The sequence below is a fragment of the Eurytemora carolleeae genome, unplaced genomic scaffold (assembly GCF_000591075.1).
Source record: "Eurytemora carolleeae unplaced genomic scaffold, Eaff_2.0 scaffold132, whole genome shotgun sequence".
NCBI lineage: Eukaryota > Metazoa > Arthropoda > Copepoda > Calanoida > Temoridae > Eurytemora > Eurytemora carolleeae.
This window is the reverse complement of record NW_019396543.1, coordinates 400178-422289: the sequence shown is the minus strand read 5'-3', so window position 1 is coordinate 422289 and position 22112 is coordinate 400178. Positions and strand designations below refer to the sequence as shown.

Below are 22112 nucleotides of genomic sequence, written 5' to 3'. Positions count from 1 at the left end.
ATTAAAATTTATGGGACAAACGTTTTAATTTCAACCTTAGAACATTTCAGCTTATTATTATTATTATTAGTTTTTCACTATGAGGAAGATGTAGCCGCTTTAATTTTTTTTCTTGAAAAGATTCAACTTAACTTATTTCTCCTTCAAGTTCGATTGGAAATTATCAATTTTTAAATAGAAAAACAGGGATATCTTTACCATTTTATCAACTGAAAGTATACTTTGTGAATCAGAAATTCCCCTTATTAAATGTCAGAAATTCGCCTTATTAAATGTCAGAAATTCCCCTTATTAAATGTCAGAAATTCCCCTTATTAAATGAAGGGTACTTGAATATCAAGTACCAGTCAGATTTATTAACCAGTCAGAGCAAGCTGTGCACTGTACAGTACAATTACAGGCTATGTAAGGGATCGTACGCGAATGATCCCCCTCCTAGTGAAATCTATGTGATAGTCTCATTATAGTGAAAAAAATTTCAGATCACAAAGTAAATGGAGGGTGTTGGTTAGAGAAGATGGAATATTATGGGAATTTGTCAATCCAAGGAAAATACTAAAGTTTTATTTTTTTTTTTTACTTTTTTTCTTAATTTTTTATTCGAAAAAAATCAGCTTTTGGTTAATAGAAGTTTTTAAATTCAATGTAACTTTATCTAAAATTTAAGATATTTAAGAACTTCACTTTTGTTTTTTTCTACAGGATTCTGCCTCTGTCGATCGAATTGAGGGGTTTCATGGAGATCTAACTTCTAAAAAGGAAATCTTTGAGATAAAACAGCAAAATATGATATATTTGATTTTCTCTCAGACAGAATTAAAATGTATGCAGTATCGAAAGTAAATTGTTTGAAAAGTCCCTTTTTGTCGCGTTAAAAAAAATGTATGTATATTTTAAAAATCACAATTCAAATCATTCGTAATGACATCACTTTTATAAATTGTCACAGCTTTCAAAGTGAAGGGGAGGGTGATTCAAGATAATATTACAATTTTTCCATTAAAATTGTAGATTTTCGCCTTACACCTTTTTAATATTAATTACTTTAGCCCAAACTTATGGCAATTAATTCACTTGTTCAATGTTCAATGTTCATGCATGCTGTAGTTTTAGTTGTATAGTTTTTTTTTTTGGCAAAATCTAGATAAAAAATTTAATATTTTTTTTCATTCTTAAAAATCCACCATTACTAATATGAAGTTAATGAACTTTATGATCCTATTTTAGTTAAAAAGGTATTAAACATCAATCAACTTTAATTCCAATACTTTTTGTATTATACTTTTATATTAATAATATATTATACTTTTTGTATTGATTTTTATATTGATAATATATTATACTTTTTGTATTATACTTTTATATTAATAATGTATTTTACTTTTTGTATTATACTTTTATATGAATAATATATTGATATACTTTTTGTATTGATTTTTAGACTTCTTCATATTTCTCAACTATATATTGATTATTAAAAACCTTTAAAGTGAAACTTTTTAACTTTAATAATTAAAAGCAAATAAACTGGTTCATATAACTACAGCTATCTAGTAGCTAGTAGCTACCTACCTAAATTGAACGAGAGTTTAAAAAGAGAATTAACAAGATTTTTACATTTTATTAATTTTAAGGAGAAAAGTGCTTGAAGGTATAGTTAAATTTCTTTAAAAGCTACACTTATTACAGAAAGAGTGGCGCTAAGCGTCCTATTAATCTATTCTTTTTATTCCGAGTTCCTCGATCAAAATTTTAGGCAAATCAGTCAAGGGGTTCATGACTTGAGATCGGACATACTAAAAAAGAGATTACTACTTTATATAAGGCTTAAATAACAGGTAAAGTTTTTAATTCTGAAGTCGTGTTCTGAGGTTTAAACACTTAATCTTTATTTTTAGATATCGTCCTTTTACGTATAATTATAGATAATTTGGCAAAAAAAGCAAAACATTTAAAGCTAAATCCTGAATGGAATCGTCAAGGTATGAAATAAATGAATAAAATAATTCTGAAGTTTCATCCTTTGTACTTTGTAGGTAACCCTTTATAAGATACATATTATATTGTTTAGGACCTGCACTGTACAGTATTTTTGTTAAATATGTTTTTCAAACGATAATCAATGATGTTACTTTTGCTTTTGTCTATTCAATATTTTGTTTTTTATGCATGGTTAAAATTAATCACGTATTTATATTCATATTCTAAGATATTCACGTCATTAATATTTAATAAGAATATTATTGGTCTGTTAAAAATAATTTAAAAGCGGTTTTATAGACCTTGCATATTTATGTGATACAAAATAAATTATAAAGTAAAAATACATGTATTATAAATGGAGAATAAATAACAAGTTTATGTAATACAAAATAAATTATAAAGTAAATATACATGTTTTATAAATGGAGAATAATTAACAAGTTTATGGCCAAACTAAACTGTTAGGACTAAATATAGAGTTATTAAGCATAAAGTGCTCAAGGTCTCAACTTTCCACCAGTGGAGACGCTATATATCTTATAAACTCTTATTAAATAACATAGTGCGCATTTTAATTGATAAGCTGGGATAAAATACATATGTTATTATCATTATCATCTATTATAAAGTAGGTATGGGTGTTTGTTTGTTTGTATAGCCTTTCATAACTCATGAACAGTTTCGCCTCAGACTTTGATTGGGGAACTCGGGATAACCATGGGAATGTTCTTATGTTTTAAGTTGAGTGGGTTGACTTCTATAGGGAAATATCAAGGCAAAGCTGGGTTACCAAGCTAATAGTATAATCATTCTTAATTCGAAGTAAAGTGGAGAAATGAGGAGTCTGGAACCCCAGATTACTCCTGCATTTTTCTTAAAAACTGAAACGTTCTTTTTTAAAGAAACAGCTAAAAAAATCGAATTTTGATTACAAATTTTTGTTGAAGATATTAATATTATTTCTCAAAGATCAAACAGCAGGACTGTGATACAGATACAGATACAGATACAGATAGTGTATCTAGTTTAGACAGCACTTTAGTAATTTCAGATCTATATTCAGATTCAAGAAATGAGGAATATTTTTATCCAGATCATGGTTAATTGTTACGTATTTTTATTCAGATCATGGTCAATTGTTAAGTAATTTTATCCAGATCATTGTTAATTGTTAAATGTTGGGTGTCCGTCCATTTTACTAAAGTTCATTGTACATCACACATTGCACATTAGTTTAAGTCATTTCTGTAAAAAAGTGATATGAAAATGCTCAGATGAACTAAATATGTACTTGCATTGTCCAAAGTGATTCATCATGGTTAACAATTTATCATTTTTAAAAACCAAAAACCAAAATCTTATTGTTATGATCATGTCAAAAGCGCTGCAAACAAATTTAATGTAAAATTAGTCTGAAAAATAACCAATTAATATGCCAAAAATGTATGACTTTTTTATTTTGACTTTTATGAAACGTTTGTTTGGATAAAAGTGGTATTCAAGTTCAAAAGAAAGTTTAACTTTTGACCAAAGAATGACTTATTCTATTGCACATTGCACAAACTCAAATATTTTACCATACAAAAGTACGGATCCAGATCTAGTTAATGTAAATGCCCTGGACCTAATTTTGTTTCATATTTTAAAGAGTTTGTTTTCCTCATAGATTAAAAACAACACAGATAGAACAATGGACGTCCTCTTTTCAAGATTTAGGGGTTTTTCGTTCACAATAACCCTGATGCAGAGGCCCAATGGAGTCTTGTAATTCAACGTAGCATGCGCATAACTCCTTTTGACTTCTGACTCAGGATTATTATGAACAAAAAAACCCCTAAATCTTGAAAGGACGTCATGTAGTGTTCTATCTGTGTTGTTATTAATCTATGGTTATCCTATTTGAAATTGTACACAAAACTCCAATTTTTGGAATAAAAAACTAACCATTTCTTACTGATGAAAGTTGTTCTTTTGCATATTTACGCGGTAAGGTGCATCTTAAGTTGTGCTTCTTATTCCCAAAATTTGGAGCACTATCAATCAGTCAATCAATCAAATATGGAAATAGGAAAACAATTCCTTTATTTCATTTTAGTTAGATTTCCCATCAACCACTGTAGATAATTTTTGTTTGATAAAAATATGATTTAACAGAACAACGAATTGCCATCAAAAATTGACCCAGCTGAAGAAGAGCAACAAAATTCTAAAAATTTAAAAAATCGAAAGAAGGCAAACTTGAATCAGCAATAATGAGAAATACAAAATAGAAAAATCTTGTAAAAATTTAATGAGAGATAAGTAGTTAAAACGTAGACAAAATTTAACCATTCCAGTCCGTCGGTTCATGTAACGGTTCAACTAGTTTACGTAGTTCAAATACTTTATAGTTATTCATTGTAGGGTAGATTTAAAATTAGAAAGGTCTAAGGTATATTCACGCCATTTATTGAAAGTCCCTGATCACTTGCCTTAAACTAATTTGTTAAAAATCCCTTTAATTTATAAAGTAACCTTTGATGTTTCAAACTTTGAGTTTGAGATCTAGTATACTTCATAGTTAAAAAAGGTTTACCCATGAAGGACGAGACTGTAAAGACTACTTGAAACTCTCACATATGACAATTCCAGGATTAAACTAGGTCTCCTCCTTTGAATACAGTTTTAAATATTTTAGCAAAGAAAAAAAGAATTTAGCGTTGCAAGAAAACAGACAGTCTAAGTTCTGTTCAGTCGTCTCTGAAGTCTCATCCTTTGTGTTAAAGTTCTTTAACATCATTGGTTGCAAAGGATTAGTGTAATCGCTTTTTTCTCTAAAATTGTAAATTGCTGATTCAAAACTGCTTGCAGAGACAATTTAAAAGGGAGCAAGTTGAGCGAATATTAGAAAAAAAAGAATATGAAAGCAAAATTGATTTTGAGCGACGAGCCTGGAGTGAGCTGGAGCTAGAGCGGGAGAAATGGAACAAGCTAGAGCTAGAGAGAAGAACCCGGAGCAAGCTAGAACTACAGAGCAGAGTCGGAAGCAAAACAAGCAATATTAATGCCAGCAAAGCAGGGCTAAGGAGCAAACCAATGAGCCGCCAGGGTCGGCAGGAACGAGATGTTCCGTCCGCGCCGGTTCAGCGTAAAACCGTTCACGAAAAATTAGTTGGAACTGAAAATGTTATTATTCAGTTTTTTCAAGGACGAAAACGAAAAAAGGAATCTTTGAAATACACTCTTTCTTTTGTAGAATCACTTCCGTAGTATAGGAACACTTTTAAAGGAATTGTTCATATGAAAAGTTATACATGAGCCATCTCTTTAAATTCTTCACTGTAAAGTTAGAAACTGCACTCATAAACTGTAATTTCAAATCTTTATATATGAAACAAGGATAGAGATATTCTTAGTTTTCTTGGAAACAGAGAGAGAAACTTTTGAAACTTAAAACTGTTTAGAAAAGTAATTTCAAGTGACCTTTCAATTAAAAATAAAAGAGGGGCCTGTACAATTGTACAATTGACAACGGGGAAGAAGAGGATTAGGCAAGTAATTTCGTATTGTCCGATTCACAATAGTTTACTTTGAAACCTTCATCTAACCAATAATGTGGAAGAAAACGTCGTTTTTCTGGCTTGAAAATTGCTTAATTCTGTAAACTTTTCCATTGTTTTTGTAGAGAAACTACAAATTAAAAATATAAATTTTTTGAAAACAAAAAATCTATTGATTAAGGGTTACTTGAAACTATACGTTTACAGTTCCTTTAAGGCGTATAACCCCGAGGTTCAGTTGCAGATGCAGAAGCTTTATAACCAGTATCCCATTCAAAAGTTTCCCCCACTCACTTGTGAATGATTGTGGTCATTCAAATGATCGTAGACTATCCCTTTAAAGTGAGTGTTTGTTAAAAATGAACAGGGGTATAGGCTGAACCCAATTCAAAGGAATTGAGTTTTTGCCACAAATGTTCTAATCCCTATATCTTTCCAATGTGATGGTACACAGCTTTTATATTTCAAACTTAGTCTATTTGATCTAGCAGTATTCATAGTTTGAAATATCTGAAATCTATGACATTTGATTGTAAAAGATATAGGGGGGGGGGGGGGAAATGTAGGTTTGTGGCAAAAACTCAGTTCCTTTGGATTCGATCCCTACTATTTTTACTTCTATAAATGAGAAAATGGTTCAAAAAGCTCAACATTAAGAACGGAGATTCCATAAAATTCACAAAATTGCATAATACCACTCAAACCCAAATCATGCAATTATATATATAGCGGATATTTTAATACATAAATTCCGAATTTTATCCTGGCTGAATGTATTTAACATTACGCTCCTTAGAGATCGAATTTAGATTTTATTCGGACAAACTCTTTATTTTTTAGCGAACACTCTCTTTAATATTACATTTCTGGTGTTGACATCAAAGATTCTAAAGAAGAAGCGACGGAACCCAAACCTGAACTCCGAGTTCCACGCTAAACAGCAGCTCACCCTGTTCATCCCTCTCAAGGATAGGATTGAGAGCGTCACATGTAATCCAGATCAGATATTTAAACTTAGGTATTTAGCTGAAACAAATAATAACAGAAAACATTTCTAATTCCTTAAAGTTCTTTTTGAAAATACAAAAATGGCATTTATCTCGTGTTTATAGATGAATCTGATGAGGTCTGGTGGGAAGTATTCACTGTAGATAATGTATTTGGTGCTTAAGGATGATCTGATGAAATCTGTGGGGAAGTATCCACTGCAGATCATTTATATGGTGTTTAGGAATGATTCTGGATAGTTATGGGGGGAAGTATTCACTGTCAGGCTTTAATCTGGTTTTAGGGATGATTCTGATGAGTTCTGGTGGAAGATATCTACTGCAGATCAGGGATAATTCTGATGAGGTCTGGTGGAAGATATCTACTGTAGATCATTTATCCGATGTTAAGGGATGATTCTGATGAGATCTGGTGGAAAGTATCCACTTTAAGCCATTAATCTGGTGTTTTGGGATGATTCTGATGAGTTCTGGGGGGAAGTATTTATTGTAGATCATTCTGGTCTAGTGGGAAGTTTCTACTGCAGATCATTTATCTGGTGTTTAAGGATGATTCTGATAAGGTCTGGTGGGAAGTATCTACTGTAGATCATTTATCTGGTGTTTAGGGATGTTTCTGATAAGGTCTGGTGGGAAGTATCTACTGCAGATCATTTATCTGGTGTTTAGGGATGATTCTGATGAGGTCTGGTGGGAAGTATCTACTGTAGATCCTGAGACCCACCAGCCTGTCTCCGGGTATACCTCTAGGTACAACTTCTATCCCAAGGACTCGGAGAGACGAGAGGACCAGTATCCATGGTTTTTAGGTAAAATAAACAAAAATCGAAAAATTAGAAAAATAAAGGTTATAGAGAAAAAAGGTTGGAAAGAAAAGGATTAGAAAGAAAAATGTTAGAAAGAAAAATGTTAGAAAGAAAAATGTTAGGAAGAAAAGAGTTGGAATCAAAAGGGTTAGAAAAAAAGGGTTAGAAAGCAAAGGGTTAGAAAGAAAAGGGTTAGAAAGAAAAGGGTTAGAAAGAAAAGGGTTGAACAGAAAAAGGTTAGAAATAAAAGGATTAGAAAGAAAAGGGTTAGAAAGAAAAGGGTAAGAAAGAAAAGGGTTAGAAAGAAAAGGGTAAGAAAGAAAAGGGTTAGAAAGAAAAGGGTTAGAAAGAAAAAGGTTAGAAAGAAAAATGGTTAGAAATAAAAGGGTTGAACAGAAAAAGGTTAGAAATAAAAGGCCGATGGACTGAAAAAGGTTAGAAAGGAAAAGGTGAGAAAGGAAAAGGTTAGAAAGAAAAGGGTCAGAAAGGAAAAGGTTAGAAAGAAAAAGGCTAGAAATAAAAGGCCCATGGAATGAAAAAGGTTAGAAAGGAAAAGGTTAGAAAGGAAAAGGTTAGAAAGGAAAAGGTTAGAAAGGAAAAGGTTAGAAAGAAAAAGGCTAGAAATAAAAGGCCCATGGAATGAAAAAGGTTAGAAAGGAAAAGGTTAGAAAGGAAAAGGTTAGAAAGGAAAAGGTTAGAAAGGAAAAGATTAGAAAGGAAAAGGTTAGAAAGAAAAGTGTCAGAAAGGAAAAGGTTAGAAAGAAAAAGGCTAGAAATTAAAGGCCGATGGAATGGAAAAGGTTAGAAAGGAAAAAGTTAGAAAGAAAAGGGTTAGAAAGGAAAAGGTTAGAAAGGAAAAGGTTAAAAGGAAAAAGTTAGAAAGGAAATGGTTAGAAAGGAAAAGCTTTGAAAGAAAATGGTTAGAAAGGAAAAAGTTAGAAAGAAAAGGGTCAGAAAGGAAAAGGTTAGAAAGGAAAAGGTTAGAAAGGAAAAGGTTAGAAAGGAAAAGGTTAGAAAGGGAAAGGTTAGAAAGGAAAAGGGTTGAAAAAGAAAAGTTAAAGAGGCAAGAAAAGGACCGTTATTGGTACTGCATTGGCTTGTTTTTCCAAAATTTTGAAGGGTTTAGTTAGTAGTTTTAACTCTCATTATTTCGCTACAAAAAATATTGAGATTAAAAAATCAGAGTTTGTGGCAAAGACTCAATTTCTTTATACTATTATTGAATAGCTACATGCGCTTTTTAAAAAAATCACAAATATATAAAGTATTTGTATTTATATACAGTGGGTTATAACAAAGGATGAAACTTCGAAATTTATTCAGTCTTGTAATCATTTATCCCTGCAGTTGTAATCATTTATCCCTGCAATTGTAATCATTTATCCCTGTAGTTGTAACCATTTATCCCTGCAGTTGTAATCATTTATCCCTGTAGTTGTAATCATTTATCCCTGCAGTTGTAATCATTTATCCCTGCAGTTGTAATCATTTATCCCTGCAGTTGTAACCATTTATCCCTGCAGTTGTAATCATTTATCCCTGCAGTCGTAACCATTTTTCCCTGCAGTTGTAACCATTTATCCCTGCAGTTGTAATCATTTATCCCTGCAGTTGTAACCATTTATCCCTGCAGTTGTAATCATTTATCCCTGCAGTCGTAACCATTTATCCCTGCAGTTGTAACCATTTATCCCTGCAGTTGTAATCATTTATTCCTGCAGTTGTAAGCTAATTTCTCTTATTGATTAGTTTGTCATTAATGAACAATATTAAAAGCAGAAATTCTTCCTTATATTTTGTAGGTTTAAAGTATGTATAAAAGCTAACATCAAATAATAGGATTGATTAATAAAAAAATATTTTAAAATATTTTGTTCAGGTGATTTAAGTCGGGAAGAGAGTGAAGAACTACTTCATAACTCTGCCAACCCTCAGGGGGCCTTTCTTCTCAGATTTAGTAACAATAAAAACCAATTCGTTCTTTCAGGTTCATTATTATTTTACATTATTTTACTATTTTCTTTTATATTTAACTTTAATAATTTATTTTTGGATAAGGGGTGTGGGCACAAGCTCACGCATACAAATAAAAAAAAATATCTATAAATCTTTTTCCAGTTTGTTATCAAAGTCTTTCTATTATTTTATTTTGCTCAAGATCAGTTAAAAACTATAATTTTCTTTTAAATTTATTTAATTTTCTTTATTAAATTGGTAGTACGAAATATAATACCGTAGGTTTTATTACAATCTTCACTTCCTGAATTCAACTTCAATTTGTCCACATATTATTTGGTATTTTTGTTTTTGTTTTTTTCCGGCATCCTACTTTTGGTCAGTTAACCGGTTTCAAATATTTTCACGTGCGCTGAATTCCAACTGTAAATTTATTCCATCTTACAATTCAGCCAATTATTCTACTTTTAAAACAAAAATATTCACAATAAAAGTGAAAATTGCATTATTGATAATGGGCGGTGATAAAAACAGTAAACAATAAAAACATAATAAATTTTTAAAAATAATTATAATAATAATTATACTAATAATAATAATAATAATAACAATGACATTGATTTATGAATTTTCTTTTTTAGTTAAGAAGTTTAACGAAGAAAACTCAAAATGGGAAATGAGTCATTTTAACATTCATCAAGCAGTCAACAAGGAGACAGGTTAGATCTTAAAAACATAAAAATGAACAAGCACAATTTGTTTGATAAAAGGTTATAAAATCAAAGGAACTGTCGACGTAAACCTCAATTTAAAGAGATTCATAACGTTATCCCTTTCCTTAGGAAAACTATGGGAGATATCTATAAATTGAAATGTTAGGTTAACAACAAAAATATAGGAAATCTAGGATATCTTCCTTTTCAATCGGACAATGGAGTCGCTTAAAATTATATAACAGTCTCTTTATGATTCTCAAAATGTTACATATTCCTTTCTTCAAACTAAAGAGCAGCCTACACACAAATCTACAAAATTTTTAAGATAATGACGTAAAAAAATTGTTTCAGGAAAAGTAAAATTGTATTTGAAAAGAAATGAAAAATTTAGTTCTCTTGAGGTAAGTTTCTAAATTAATATTTATATTAAACTGGAAAACAGTCACGGTTACCTAATAGTTCGGTCCTTGACCAAGTAAGTTTGAATAAGTATTTTTTTTTTTAAACTTTGTCGCCGGACGCGTTTTATATGAAAAAGTAATAAATATAACTCTGTAAGTTTTAATATGATTGAATTAATGACTAAAACGTGGTTGAATTAAAAAACGAATGGTTAGTCCAGGGAACAGCTTTAAAGGTTTTTACTTTTAAGGTAGAAAAGTCTGAAAAACTGAAAAAGCGTGGATCATATTTAAAGAATTTGAAACGTTTTTAGATGCTTTTACAAATATTTTATAAGTCTAACAATAACTGTTTTGAACTCTAATAAAATCGGCCCATAACTTAGCTTAATACTTGCCTCAAACTCTAATTCTCTAATACCTTTAACTTTTCAACCTGATGGTTTCCAGGGCTCCAATCAATCAGGGTTTAGCCATGTTTTTGGTGTCTATTCTGAACCAATAAAAATTGCATGGTGGTAACATCTATCTTTATATTTAGCTCATTATCCAATTAGAGATAAATCCTTATATCAGCTATAACAGTAAATGGAAATATTTACTTCTACTGAAACTATAGTGAAATGTTGGCTGGCAAGATCTATGTGGGTTGAGAGAAATTACACCTTTCATATTTCGAACTATGACTATTTGATCTAACAGAATTCATAGGTTGAAATATCAAAGTTCTACAAGGGCTACTTATAAAACACTGTAAGATTTCTCCTCATTTGCTCGGTTCAGATTGGTTTAGAAAACAACTGAGGCTGTGAACACCTGGTTATTTTGCAGGAGGAAAAATCAAAATACACTTATTGCTGCCAGCTTGCAAGTTGCAACCTCAGATTGCAAAGATATGAGCATTGAACAATTAGATTGTGAAGCAAGTAATAGATTGCTTTGCGTCAACATATTGTCTAAATTTAGAAACTATTGAACCACTATCTAACCGAGGCTGTGGATCTATCTCCATTTAACCTGACTACAATCTGTATCCTTTCAAACCCAACTTCAGACCCAGCTTTTCTAAGGTAAACTACAGTCGTCGTCGTATACATCAATACAATGAAGACGACCTGGGATTTTAATTTTGATTTCTACCAAGCTTTAAAACAGCATTGATACACATAAACATAAAAACAAAAAAGCTGTCAATCAACAGCTTCTCTTTGTTTACTTGTAAACTTGTAAATTAAAAAGACCATTTTGAAGAAAAAAATAGAAAAGTCGTCTTTATTTTATTGATGTAAATAAGAATAAGAATTTGATTTGTTTATGGTTTGCAGAAGGTGGGAACTCGAGTCTGAGACTGATGCTTGGCAGGTTCCAAGGGAGGAAATAGAACTCCTGGAGGAACTAGGGCATGGGTTCTTTGGTACTGTTAACAAAGGGATATGGAGAAACCAGGTTAGTTTTTAAAAAGAAGTTGGACAAATCCAGATCATTATGAGACTGTTTAGTTCTTTGTGCGTCGGAGAGAAACGATGAACTACTTACTTCTATCCGAGGTTTTGAATAGTTTTTTAGAATATTCTTTAGTGCTCTACACACTATCACCTCGTTGGTTCTTTTTGTATTGATATAAACGTCGACCACTGTAAATCCCATTTTGTTATTTTAAAAAACAATATTTTGATATAGATTCCTGTAGCTGTGAAAACCCTGAGAGTTGATAAAGGATCCAGGAATAATCATGAGAGAGAGAAGGAAACGTTTCTCAAGGTAAAATGCAAGTTTGTAGTTTAAGGATTGTTTACTAAACTGAGTAAATTGAAGGTTTTGTCTTTTTTTTTCATTCAGAAAGATGTATACGAAAAATTGAATTATGTATCTACTATCATAAAGTAGTAATCTCTGTTTGTCCGATCGTAAATTATTTGATTGGAGAACTCGGCGAAACCACGGGAATTTTTCTAAAATCTGATTTGATTGGTTTGTCTGTAATAGTGAAAGTTTAGTTCCCAGATTAAACTGGGTTCAAAAATAGAATCTTTTTTAAAAGTAAACATTTGATTTATATTGATAATAGGATTAAATATATGTGAGTAAATATCTGATTTATATTAATAATAGGATTAAATATATGTGAGTAAATATCTGATTTATATTAATAATAGGATTAAATATATGTGAGTAAATATCTGATTTATATTAATAATAGGATTAAATATATGTGAGTAAATATCTGATTTATATTAATAATAGGATTAAATATATGTGAGTAAATATCTGATTTATATTAATAATAGGATTAAATATATGTGAGTAAATATCTGATTTATATTAATAATAGGATTAAATATATGTGAGTAAAAGCATCCCAATCATGATACATCAAGGCTCAAAAATTTTTCAATTCTAATTTTGTTCAAGTTAGTCTAAAATATAGAAATTCGAAAATTATTTATTTTGTTGTTTGTTGTCTAGGATTATTTTGTTGTTTGTTGTCTAGGAGCTTGAGATAATGAAACGATTAAACCATCCTCTTGTTGTTATTGTTGTTGAGGAGGAGACTGAGATAATGAAACGATTAAACCATCCTCATGTTGTTGTTGTTGTTGTCTAGGAGACTGAGATAATGAAACGATTAAACCATCCTCATGTTGTGAAAATGTTCGGGGTCTGTATAGAGAAATCTCCGTTCTACCTTATTCAAGAACTTTGTGTTAACGGGGATTTATTGCATCATCTTAGGTAAACTAAATGGACTGTTCGCGTAATTTCAAAGGATCCTCCATACAAAGATGACAATGTCCGATTCACAAAGGTACCATGGAAACCTTTATCCGAGCAATAATGTGGAAAATGTTATCGTTTTTCAAGATTAAAAAGTGTTTAGTTTTGATAAATCATAATGTTTTACTGCAGTAGAAAATGCGCAGGTCACTTTTGTAGTGGAACCTCAATTAAAAACAATCCGTTTTTAAAATTCTAAACATTCATATCTGATTTTCATACTTAATCAGAAAACCCTTTAAAGGACACCGTTGTACTTCGGGAATTGGTATCTTTGGATTAAATTGAAATTTGGAGAAAATAAGCTTCAAATACTCTTCTCACAATCTAATTCTACAATCCTGTGAGCTGAACAAAAGGAATAATACTCGAAAGAGGGAAAGGCAAGTTGGCAAGGAAAACACTCTTTTCTACCAGACACAGATAGATGATAACTTCTTGAAAAAGTATATTTCAGTAACGAGGTTTCCTACAAAATACAAATTGTTATTGGCGTACATGCATATAAATAATAATTGTTAATAAAGATTAAACAGTTGAAGGTTTTTTGATTATCAATAAATGAGTATTGGAATTCTAGGTCTTGTAGGTTTAGTAGGATTGGAGATTTTAGGTTTAGTGGGTTTAGCAGGATTGGGGATCATATTTTTTTTGCTGTTGTAAATCGATAAATAAAGGGTTTAAAGGCACTGTTGTGAACCGATTAATAAAAGGTTTAAAAGGTACTGTTGTGAATGAAACTTACAATCTAGAAAACTGTGTTGGGTCGAAAAGTTGTTTGTACAGAAGTCTAAAGCAAATTTAATTCTTCTGAAAATAAATATTTCGTCTGATTAAATAAGTTCACTATTTGATTGCAAATGATTCACTGAAATTATGTTTAAATGGGTTCTTTTAATGCACTTAAAGTTTTATTAGCTCCATGCGGCTGTTGTTTACGTTTATGCAAAATCCTTGGCAAGGTTTGGTTTGGTGAGTGGAAGGAGTATATTCAAGGGAGGTACAGTTTGTCGGAGACGACCTTTACAACAGGGGAAATTTGAGGGATATGGTTCACAAATCCATATTACTTTGCAACCTGATGTTCGAGTCTTTTGATACTATGAATTTTGCTGGATCAAATAGTCAAAGATATACGACATCAGGTTGCAAAGATGGAACAGGGATTAGAAAACTAGATAAATCATAATTTTTCAGAACTTTCCTGTTTATTACTGAACAAAATGATTAGTCATCTCAAAATAATGTATTGAAATATACGCCGACCCATGTTCAAAAAGATATTTATCATTAATTTCTTTGTTTAGAAAGTTTTATTCCTGAAATTTTCTCATGATAAGAGAAAGAATAAGGATGAAAATATTACTTAACATTAATTCAATTTTTTGTTTGTTCAGAAAGTTTTTATTCCTGAAATTTCCTCATGACAAGAGAAAAGATAAGGATGAAAATATTCCTAGATTTCATACAACACTAGTCTGGTCTCTTCAAATACTCAAGGTAAACCATCCAAAACTAGACAGGTAAAGGTAAAGAAGGTAAATTTTATGCACCATATTACTCGTACGACTTTACAACCACGGAGCTCCTCTAGTTTTCATTTTACGTATAAGTATAAGAAAAACAGTTTTATTCTGCTACAAAAAAAAGAAAATAAAAACTTTCTTGTTCTTCACAATCAAATAGATTATGAAGTAAAATATTCACGACGTCACAACTCACAAGTGTCAAATGTAACAAGCAATACGAAAATTTGACCTACAATAATATATGCCAAATATTTATATATATATATTTATAAATATATATAGATTTTTAATTAATTCAATAAATTTTTTGCTTTTTTGTATATTTTTAATGTGTTCCTTAAGGAATTGAGTTTTTACCACAAACTGCGATTTTCTTATTCCTATATCTTTGCAACCCAATGTTGTATACCTTAGATATTTCTAACTATGAATTATGTTATATCAATTAATCAAAGTTTGACATTTCAAAGGATAACACATTTGGGTTGCAAAGATATAGGGATTGTAAAATTTTAGTTCGTGGTAAAAACTCAATTCCTTTAATCAAATACGACACTTCAGAAAAAAAATAAATACCCTTTGAAGACGACATTTCATTATTAGAAAACTCTTATTGCCTGCATTTCCGCCGGATCTGGGGGATTTAACCTCGGTAAAACCTCTCCAAAGGACTTCCCCGAATATGTCATTAAACATTTCTGTAATATGTTTTAACGTAATATATTCAAATTAAAATATAAGAGCGTAATGTACAATATCAGTTTCAATCCGTTTATTTAGTCAAGAGGACAATAAATAAAAAAATATAAAAACAGAAAATAAAATTGCACTTCTTATTACTCTGTAAGTAAAGCACTTTAGTCTAAATTTATCCCTATAACTTATAGTTTTGTCAGACACATAAAACTGAGTTGACACTTGTGACATAAATACAGCTGAACTGAGAGTGTACGTATTCCGCGTTGCCATCATTTTGTACTTGATAATCTATTTGTTTCTCTAATAGAACAATTTAGGTATATTGAACACATATAAATTTTAATTTACTCTTGTTCATGTTTCAAGGTTTATTGGAATTAATATGATTTGTTTTTGTTAAAAATCACCAAACATTGTTAGGTTCCAGAAAAAGTATTTTTCTATCACCAGTAAGAATTATAGATCGCAATTTTTATTCTTTTCATTTATATGATTTGGTTTGATGTCAGGGCATGGAATATTTGGAATCTCGCAGTCTTGTTCATAGAGATCTGGCAGCCAGGTATTTAACAAATATATATATCAAGACAACATTGGAAAGAAAACAAAAGTTTACTTGAAGACGACATTTAGGAATGTTCTGTTAGACCGTCTATTTCAAGCAAAAGTTGCGGATTTCGGGCTAACCTTTGACAGGTTGGATGAGAAGGAAGAGGAGGGAAAACCAATAATAGCTGTTTATTGGAGTGCTCCTGAAGCAATAGGTAAGCGTTGAGAACATATTTATGGTAAAATTATTAATTATGGAGCTGTACAGTGTCTGTGTAACTGTAGATACATATCTTTGTTATTTATTATTATTATTATTATATCATAATATCGACGTAACGGAGTAATCGAAGTAACTGTTCGATTTCAACATAATGACTTTAGAGCTAAAAATTCATGTATTGGGTCACACTTAATCCTAATTGCTAATCTATTTATACATTATTTATCTTCTCTTTTGGGTTCCGACAAACAAGAGTTCTGTTAATGATTGCGCGCAAAATTAAAAAATTTCTCGGCTTCTGATTGACTGTCCGGTTTCTACCATCGACACTCTGATTGTTTGCATTTTAGACACTTCCCTGGATATAAATGTAAGATTAAATTAATTGACAGATAAATAAAAAGAGATTTTTACTCGATATCCACCATTCTTAGTTTTAAGCTTATATAGGATTCTATTTGTTTGTTTATGGGATTTTTTTAGTAATTTTCCATTAATTTTCGACCATCTTACACAAGTTATGTTTTATTTTTCAGATTGTCTAAATAGAGTCTCATCCTACAGTAATAACCATAAAACTATAAGACACTTATTAAATCACTAATTAAGTGTAATAGGTCTGTTTACACTGCATAATTCATGTGTTCCATACTTGTTGGACTATTTAAAGTCATAACTTGAATCTAAAGGTCGTCTTTATGGAGATTAACAATTTATTTCAGACAAACGAGAGTTTAGTCATAAATCTGATGTTTGGTCGTTTGGCGTCACCATGTGGGAACTAGTTTCACTAGCTGACCGTCCTTATCATGGTTTACCTAAGGTAAACTTTTGGATTAATCACATCTTTTTGTCTCATTGTCTATCTTTCTTTCTTTCAATATATTTAAATCTACCTCTATGTCTATCTGTCTTTCTCATCCTGGACTAACTTTGATTATAACCGCGGTTTGTTCTATGATTTAAAACTATTTGAAAATATACAGAGTAGTCTTTTTACACTTAAAAAAAAAAATCATGTTTGATTGGGTTAAAATTTACAGCTTGCTGGGAGATAATTACGTACCAACTGTAGCGATCTGTAAACAAACTGTAAATTGGCATACGTGAGATATCTGTCTATCCGTCTATCTTGCTGTCTGTTTATCTGTTTATCTGAATAACTATCTATCTGTCTTTCTGTCAATCTGTCTATCTGGTTATCTAAAGCTGTCTATTTAGATTTTTCTCTAAATGCCTATTTTTGTCTATTTTTGTCAATAAAAAATTGACAAGTAACTCCTGTGATTCAAACAGTTTTTTCTTGTTTAATAATAAATATCGAACCTGAAACCCCCCAGGAGACAGAACACTTCTCTTTATCTTTTTATATCAACATACATTGGTCAAACACAAAACCAATTTTCGTTTAACCATTTACTTTTGTTTGTTGCAAGTTTGCAACAAAAAAATCAAAAATATCATCCAAGATGTTAACACTAAAAACCACAAGTCTGAAATCTTAGAAGAAAAACTTTATATGTATTTTCTTTGTTCATAAGGAAGTCAAAAAAAAATTGGTTTTAAATCATGGTACCCCAATTTTTTTAAAAAATCTAAAGTATATCAATTTGAGTATAATTTTTACCGCAATCAATTTCAAATAAGGATTACCAATTTCAGAGTAGTTTTTTTTTCTAAACGTGAGTTTATTTTTTTTTCAAAACCCCGAAGAAGTTGATTCTGCCACAAACTCTGATTTTTTATTCCATATATCTCTGCAAGTTACAACACAATGATGTAAATATTAAGTATTTTAAATTATGAATTTTGTCAGAACAAATAATCTAAGTTTGAAATATAAAAGTTTTACATCAAGAGTTGATATAGGGGTGAAATAATCTGAGTTTGTGGCAGAGACTCAATTCCTTTCGGGAAAAATGTGAGATACTCTGCTTAGGAAATAGTGCACTTTTTTTAAAGATAACTCCGTAATACAATATTGTAAAGACGTCACAATTTTATTTGGAGGTGGATCTCATCGAAAACCAACTTTATTGTTTTTTTAAGACAATGTAAAGTTTTTAGGATATTAGAGTCGTGTTAAACTAGGATAATGAATAAATAGAAACCACCTTCATTCACGCTGATTTTCTCATTTGTACTAATTCAATAACATACATCAGTATCTAAACAACATTACACAAAGAAAAGTTTTTGTTTTTGTAAAAAGTCCAGGAAGTGGTCCACGTAAAGAAACTTTGAGTTTTGCTTTTAGATTTCAAACTTTGAATTAGTTTAGATCAAAAAGACTAGGTTTAAATTGAAAGGTCTATACGATCAGAATGCAAAAATATATGTAATCCGGTATGACGTGCTATATGAAAAGTCATGACGTTAAAAACAACCCAATTGTATTTTTTAAACGAAAAAAGTTGAAGTTCTGACAAATATTCTCTTTTTTTAGAATGATTTTAAGTTCACCACAGGAGATTTAAATCATTCGAAAATAATGTTAATTTAGGAAAAATTAAAAGAAAAGCTGAAAGAAGGACCATTTTTGATGGATCCTCCTAAAAACTACTTTAGGACTCCACAATATCTCATGGATTCAGTTTACAATCTACTAAAGGTAACGGGGAAATGCAAAGATGTAAATCTAATTTTTATTTAAAAAAACATCCAAACAGCTGAACTGATCGGAGCCCAATTTTTGACTTCAGGACTTAAGAGTGGTTTTTGTTGAATAGATTAAAAATGTCACTTTTTTCAACTGTACTATAGTTTTAATCCTCGCCAAATAAAGCAGAAAAATCTGCCAAAGGAATTGAGTCTTTGTCACAAACTCAAATTTTTTATCTCTATCTTTTCAACTTGATGGTGTAAACCTTAGATATTTCAAACTTAGAATATTTGATCTAACAGCATTCAGCCCAATGTCTACGACCCGGCTACAAAGAAATTTAGAGTTTGTGGCAAAGACTGAATTCCTTTATTGCCTTGCTATTAATCTTAAATGTAAATGAAAAAAAATTGTCATATGATAATTTTAGCTTTAAAATTATCACTAGAAAAAAAGTGTCGATGGTTTAGATATAGCTCTGATTAAAAATAACTTTGATTTTAAAATGAGTACATTAAGTTAAAACATATGTATTAGGGAGAAAGTTGGAAAAGTAAATCTTAAAAATTCTCTTTAAGATTACTGACCATCTGAGCTGAGCTGAAAACTTTAGTATGGCGGATATTGAGATCAATGCTTGATCTCCTCTTTTTCTTAATCTCCAGATTAAATAAAGCTTGTTCTCCTCTTGTTATTAATCTCCAGATTAATAAACCGATCGGGATTAAGGATATCCCATTCTTAAGTTTTCAGCTCTGAAAACTTTAGAATTGTGGATATCTAGATCAATGCTTAATCTTCTCTGAATTAGTTTAAATAAAAAAAATTGTAGTATCATGTGTGTTTAAAATAAATGAACACTCCCTTTAATTACTTAATTTTGTTTAGGATTGCTGGGAGAGAAATCCTAGATCCCGGCCCAGCTTTAAGGTTTTACAAGGGAGGGTCGAGAGTATTATTAAAGAAAACATTAAGTTTAAAAACAGGCAGGTTTTTAACAAAATTTTACAGATTTATTTGTTATTCAAAAGTTTATTCTTGTATTGCATTAGAAAGGATTAGAAAATTCAAATTCATTTAATTCGACTTTGATAAAGATAAAAACCATTTTTTTATTAGTTAATCCTTAAAATTAATCGAATATTAAATGGAACGTCGTTGTTCAAGTGAGCTTCCAATTAAAGAGAGGGATACCTGATGTAGAACGGCACCTAATAATATGTCCCAGATATTGTTGTTTTACTAGTTGGAAAAGTGTTTAATTCATATTTTTCTCATTGTTTCTGAAATCAGATATTCGCAAGTCACTTTTGTAGAGAACATATAAATCATAATTAAAAATGAACTAAAAATATGAAAATATCTAAACTGGCATGCAACAATTTTCATTGAATCCCGCTACTCTAAAATCATTTCAATTTCTTTAAATAAGTAAGTTTCCATTGAATCCCGCCAGGTTTTCAATGGTTTTACAACTCTTCTCTCGACAACGACAAACATTATTCAGAAATTGATTTCATTCTAGGCAACATTATTAAACTTGCCCGTCCCTGCTTTTTTCTCTCAACCACTATAAATATATTTTTAACATCCCAAGGGTTTATCATTGAATCCCGAGGGGGTTTAAATTTCCATTCCTTTATAAAAAGCTGGTTTTTTGGTATGCAACAATTTTCATTTAATCCCGCCGGGATATTTTCATTGAAAGATACTTAAAATCTACAAAGGCAAAAAAATCCGCAAAATCCGCAAGCCCTCGGGTTTATCATTGAATCCCCTCTTTAAAAAGGAATGTCATTTACTCTGAGACAAATTAGAATCAATGGAAATTTCTTAATCAGACAAAGTTTGTCAGAGTACCTTTGTTATACTCGTATATTCTATTATTCTGAAATGAAGGGTCACATAAAATTACAACAACAGTCCCTTTAAACTAATCTGTACTTCAGGACGAAAAGGAACGCCTGGAACGAGAAGACTGATAAGATGAAATCTCGAATTTCTATTGCGGATCGACTACCCGAACCTAGCTTTAACTACACAGGATCAACTGCTACGGCGTATGATTATGATATCAATAAATATGAAAGACATAAATAAAAAGTTTAGAGATTAATTACAGATTGATAAAGCTAAATTGGCGATTAAAGCGTTTTGAATTTTTCGAAATATGTCCGATCAAAATACAATTTTGAAAATTATTTCACGAATTGTGCTAAAAGTTATAGTCACAGCAACGTTACTGTTTGTCATTATTTTTTATATGATTATTGAATAAATAAAGAGATATTTGTTTTGTATTGTAGACTCTAGAATAAATAAGACGAATATATTGTAAAATAATTGGAGTTTAGTAAATAGTTAGATATTTTTAGAAATATAAGGTCGTAAGATTATACAATTATTAATCGATTATAGGTCGAAAATTTGAATTTAGCACACACACCTCTGTACGTCTTATTATTGAGGGAGACTATTTTATAACAAGAATTATAAATATAATATGTGATTTTAAAAATGTAGTCTAAATTGAGGCCCCTCGACGCTTCCCAATTCTTCCGTTTTTAACCAGCTTTTGAAACAATAAAGATGGTTATTTGTTTAAATTGTAAATATTTAAAATAGTGATGAGAAGTGCGTTTAAATATAAACTTTATACTCAACTAACATAAAGGGTTAATCACAAAGGATGAGACTGTAAAGACGACTTGAAATTTTAAAGATATGAAGATCCCCAGAGCTTATGTTAAATCTACTGGCTCGGGTAAAATCTGGAAATGGCTGATTAAATTATTATTTAGCAATGAAAGACACAAAGGATGAAACTGTAAAGACACGACGACACTAAGATACGACAATCCCGAGATTAAAATAAGTCTACCTCCGGCCCTGAATATAACCTTTTAATGTCTTTTTAAATGATTTGGCAAGGAAACAGATATAGTTTACAGTTGTAGGGAAGCGAGACGGTACAAATTCCGTACAATTAATCGTCTCTGAAGTCTCATCCTTTGTGAGTAACCCTGTATATATCTACTCTTGAGCTTTACATCTCTATTATATAAGAAATAGGCAGATAGATGGATAGATATATAATAGATAGACAGATAGACGGGTATATGATAGATAGGTAGGTAGATAGACAGTAGAGTTGACTTAAAACTGGTAGTACCGGTATGCAAGGAACTATAGGATACAGGGAATACAGGTAGAATATACTAGAGTGTCCGTGCATATATATATATTTATGCTCTAGGCAAAATATACCAATGTAGGCCTTGGTTTAGTTTATCTCAAGAATGTCTAAACGTAAACACGGTAAATAAT

At 30.7% G+C, this 22112-nt stretch overlaps 1 protein-coding gene across 2 annotated transcripts; it reads left to right on the top strand.

Moving 5' to 3' along the window:
• The first annotated feature begins 480 nt into the window (after window positions 1-480).
• LOC111705215 (tyrosine-protein kinase SRK2) lies at window positions 481-21079 on the top strand. Of its 2 annotated transcripts, XM_023477691.1 has the most exons (21): window positions 481-548; window positions 703-759; window positions 2965-3060; window positions 4138-4215; window positions 4834-5187; window positions 6416-6540; window positions 7199-7338; window positions 9215-9322; window positions 9933-10010; window positions 10359-10408; window positions 11375-11478; window positions 11734-11854; window positions 12089-12169; window positions 13014-13141; window positions 14581-14683; window positions 15921-15973; window positions 16045-16175; window positions 16906-17006; window positions 18687-18794; window positions 19674-19771; window positions 20735-21079. In XM_023477691.1, exons 1-21 carry the CDS (start codon window positions 528-530, stop codon window positions 20883-20885), a joined length of 2286 nt encoding a protein of 761 aa, XP_023333459.1. In that variant the 5' UTR covers window positions 481-527; the 3' UTR covers window positions 20886-21079. The 2 variants fall into 2 exon arrangements, with proteins under 2 accessions (XP_023333459.1, XP_023333461.1); XM_023477693.1 differs by lacking the exons at window positions 2965-3060; window positions 4138-4215; window positions 4834-5187.
• Window positions 21080-22112: the final 1033 nt, after the last annotated feature.

Bases quoted from the DNA above. Each gene is read 5' to 3' on its own strand.
- LOC111705215 (XM_023477691.1), top strand. From the start codon at position 528: ATGGGAATTTGTCAATCCAAG. The intron at 10,011-10,358 runs GTTAGATCTTAA...AAATTGTTTCAG, and splicing joins AGCAGTCAACAAGGAGACAG to GAAAAGTAAAATTGTATTTG. The intron at 12,170-13,013 runs GTAAAATGCAAG...GTTGTTGTCTAG, and splicing joins AGAAGGAAACGTTTCTCAAG to GAGACTGAGATAATGAAACG.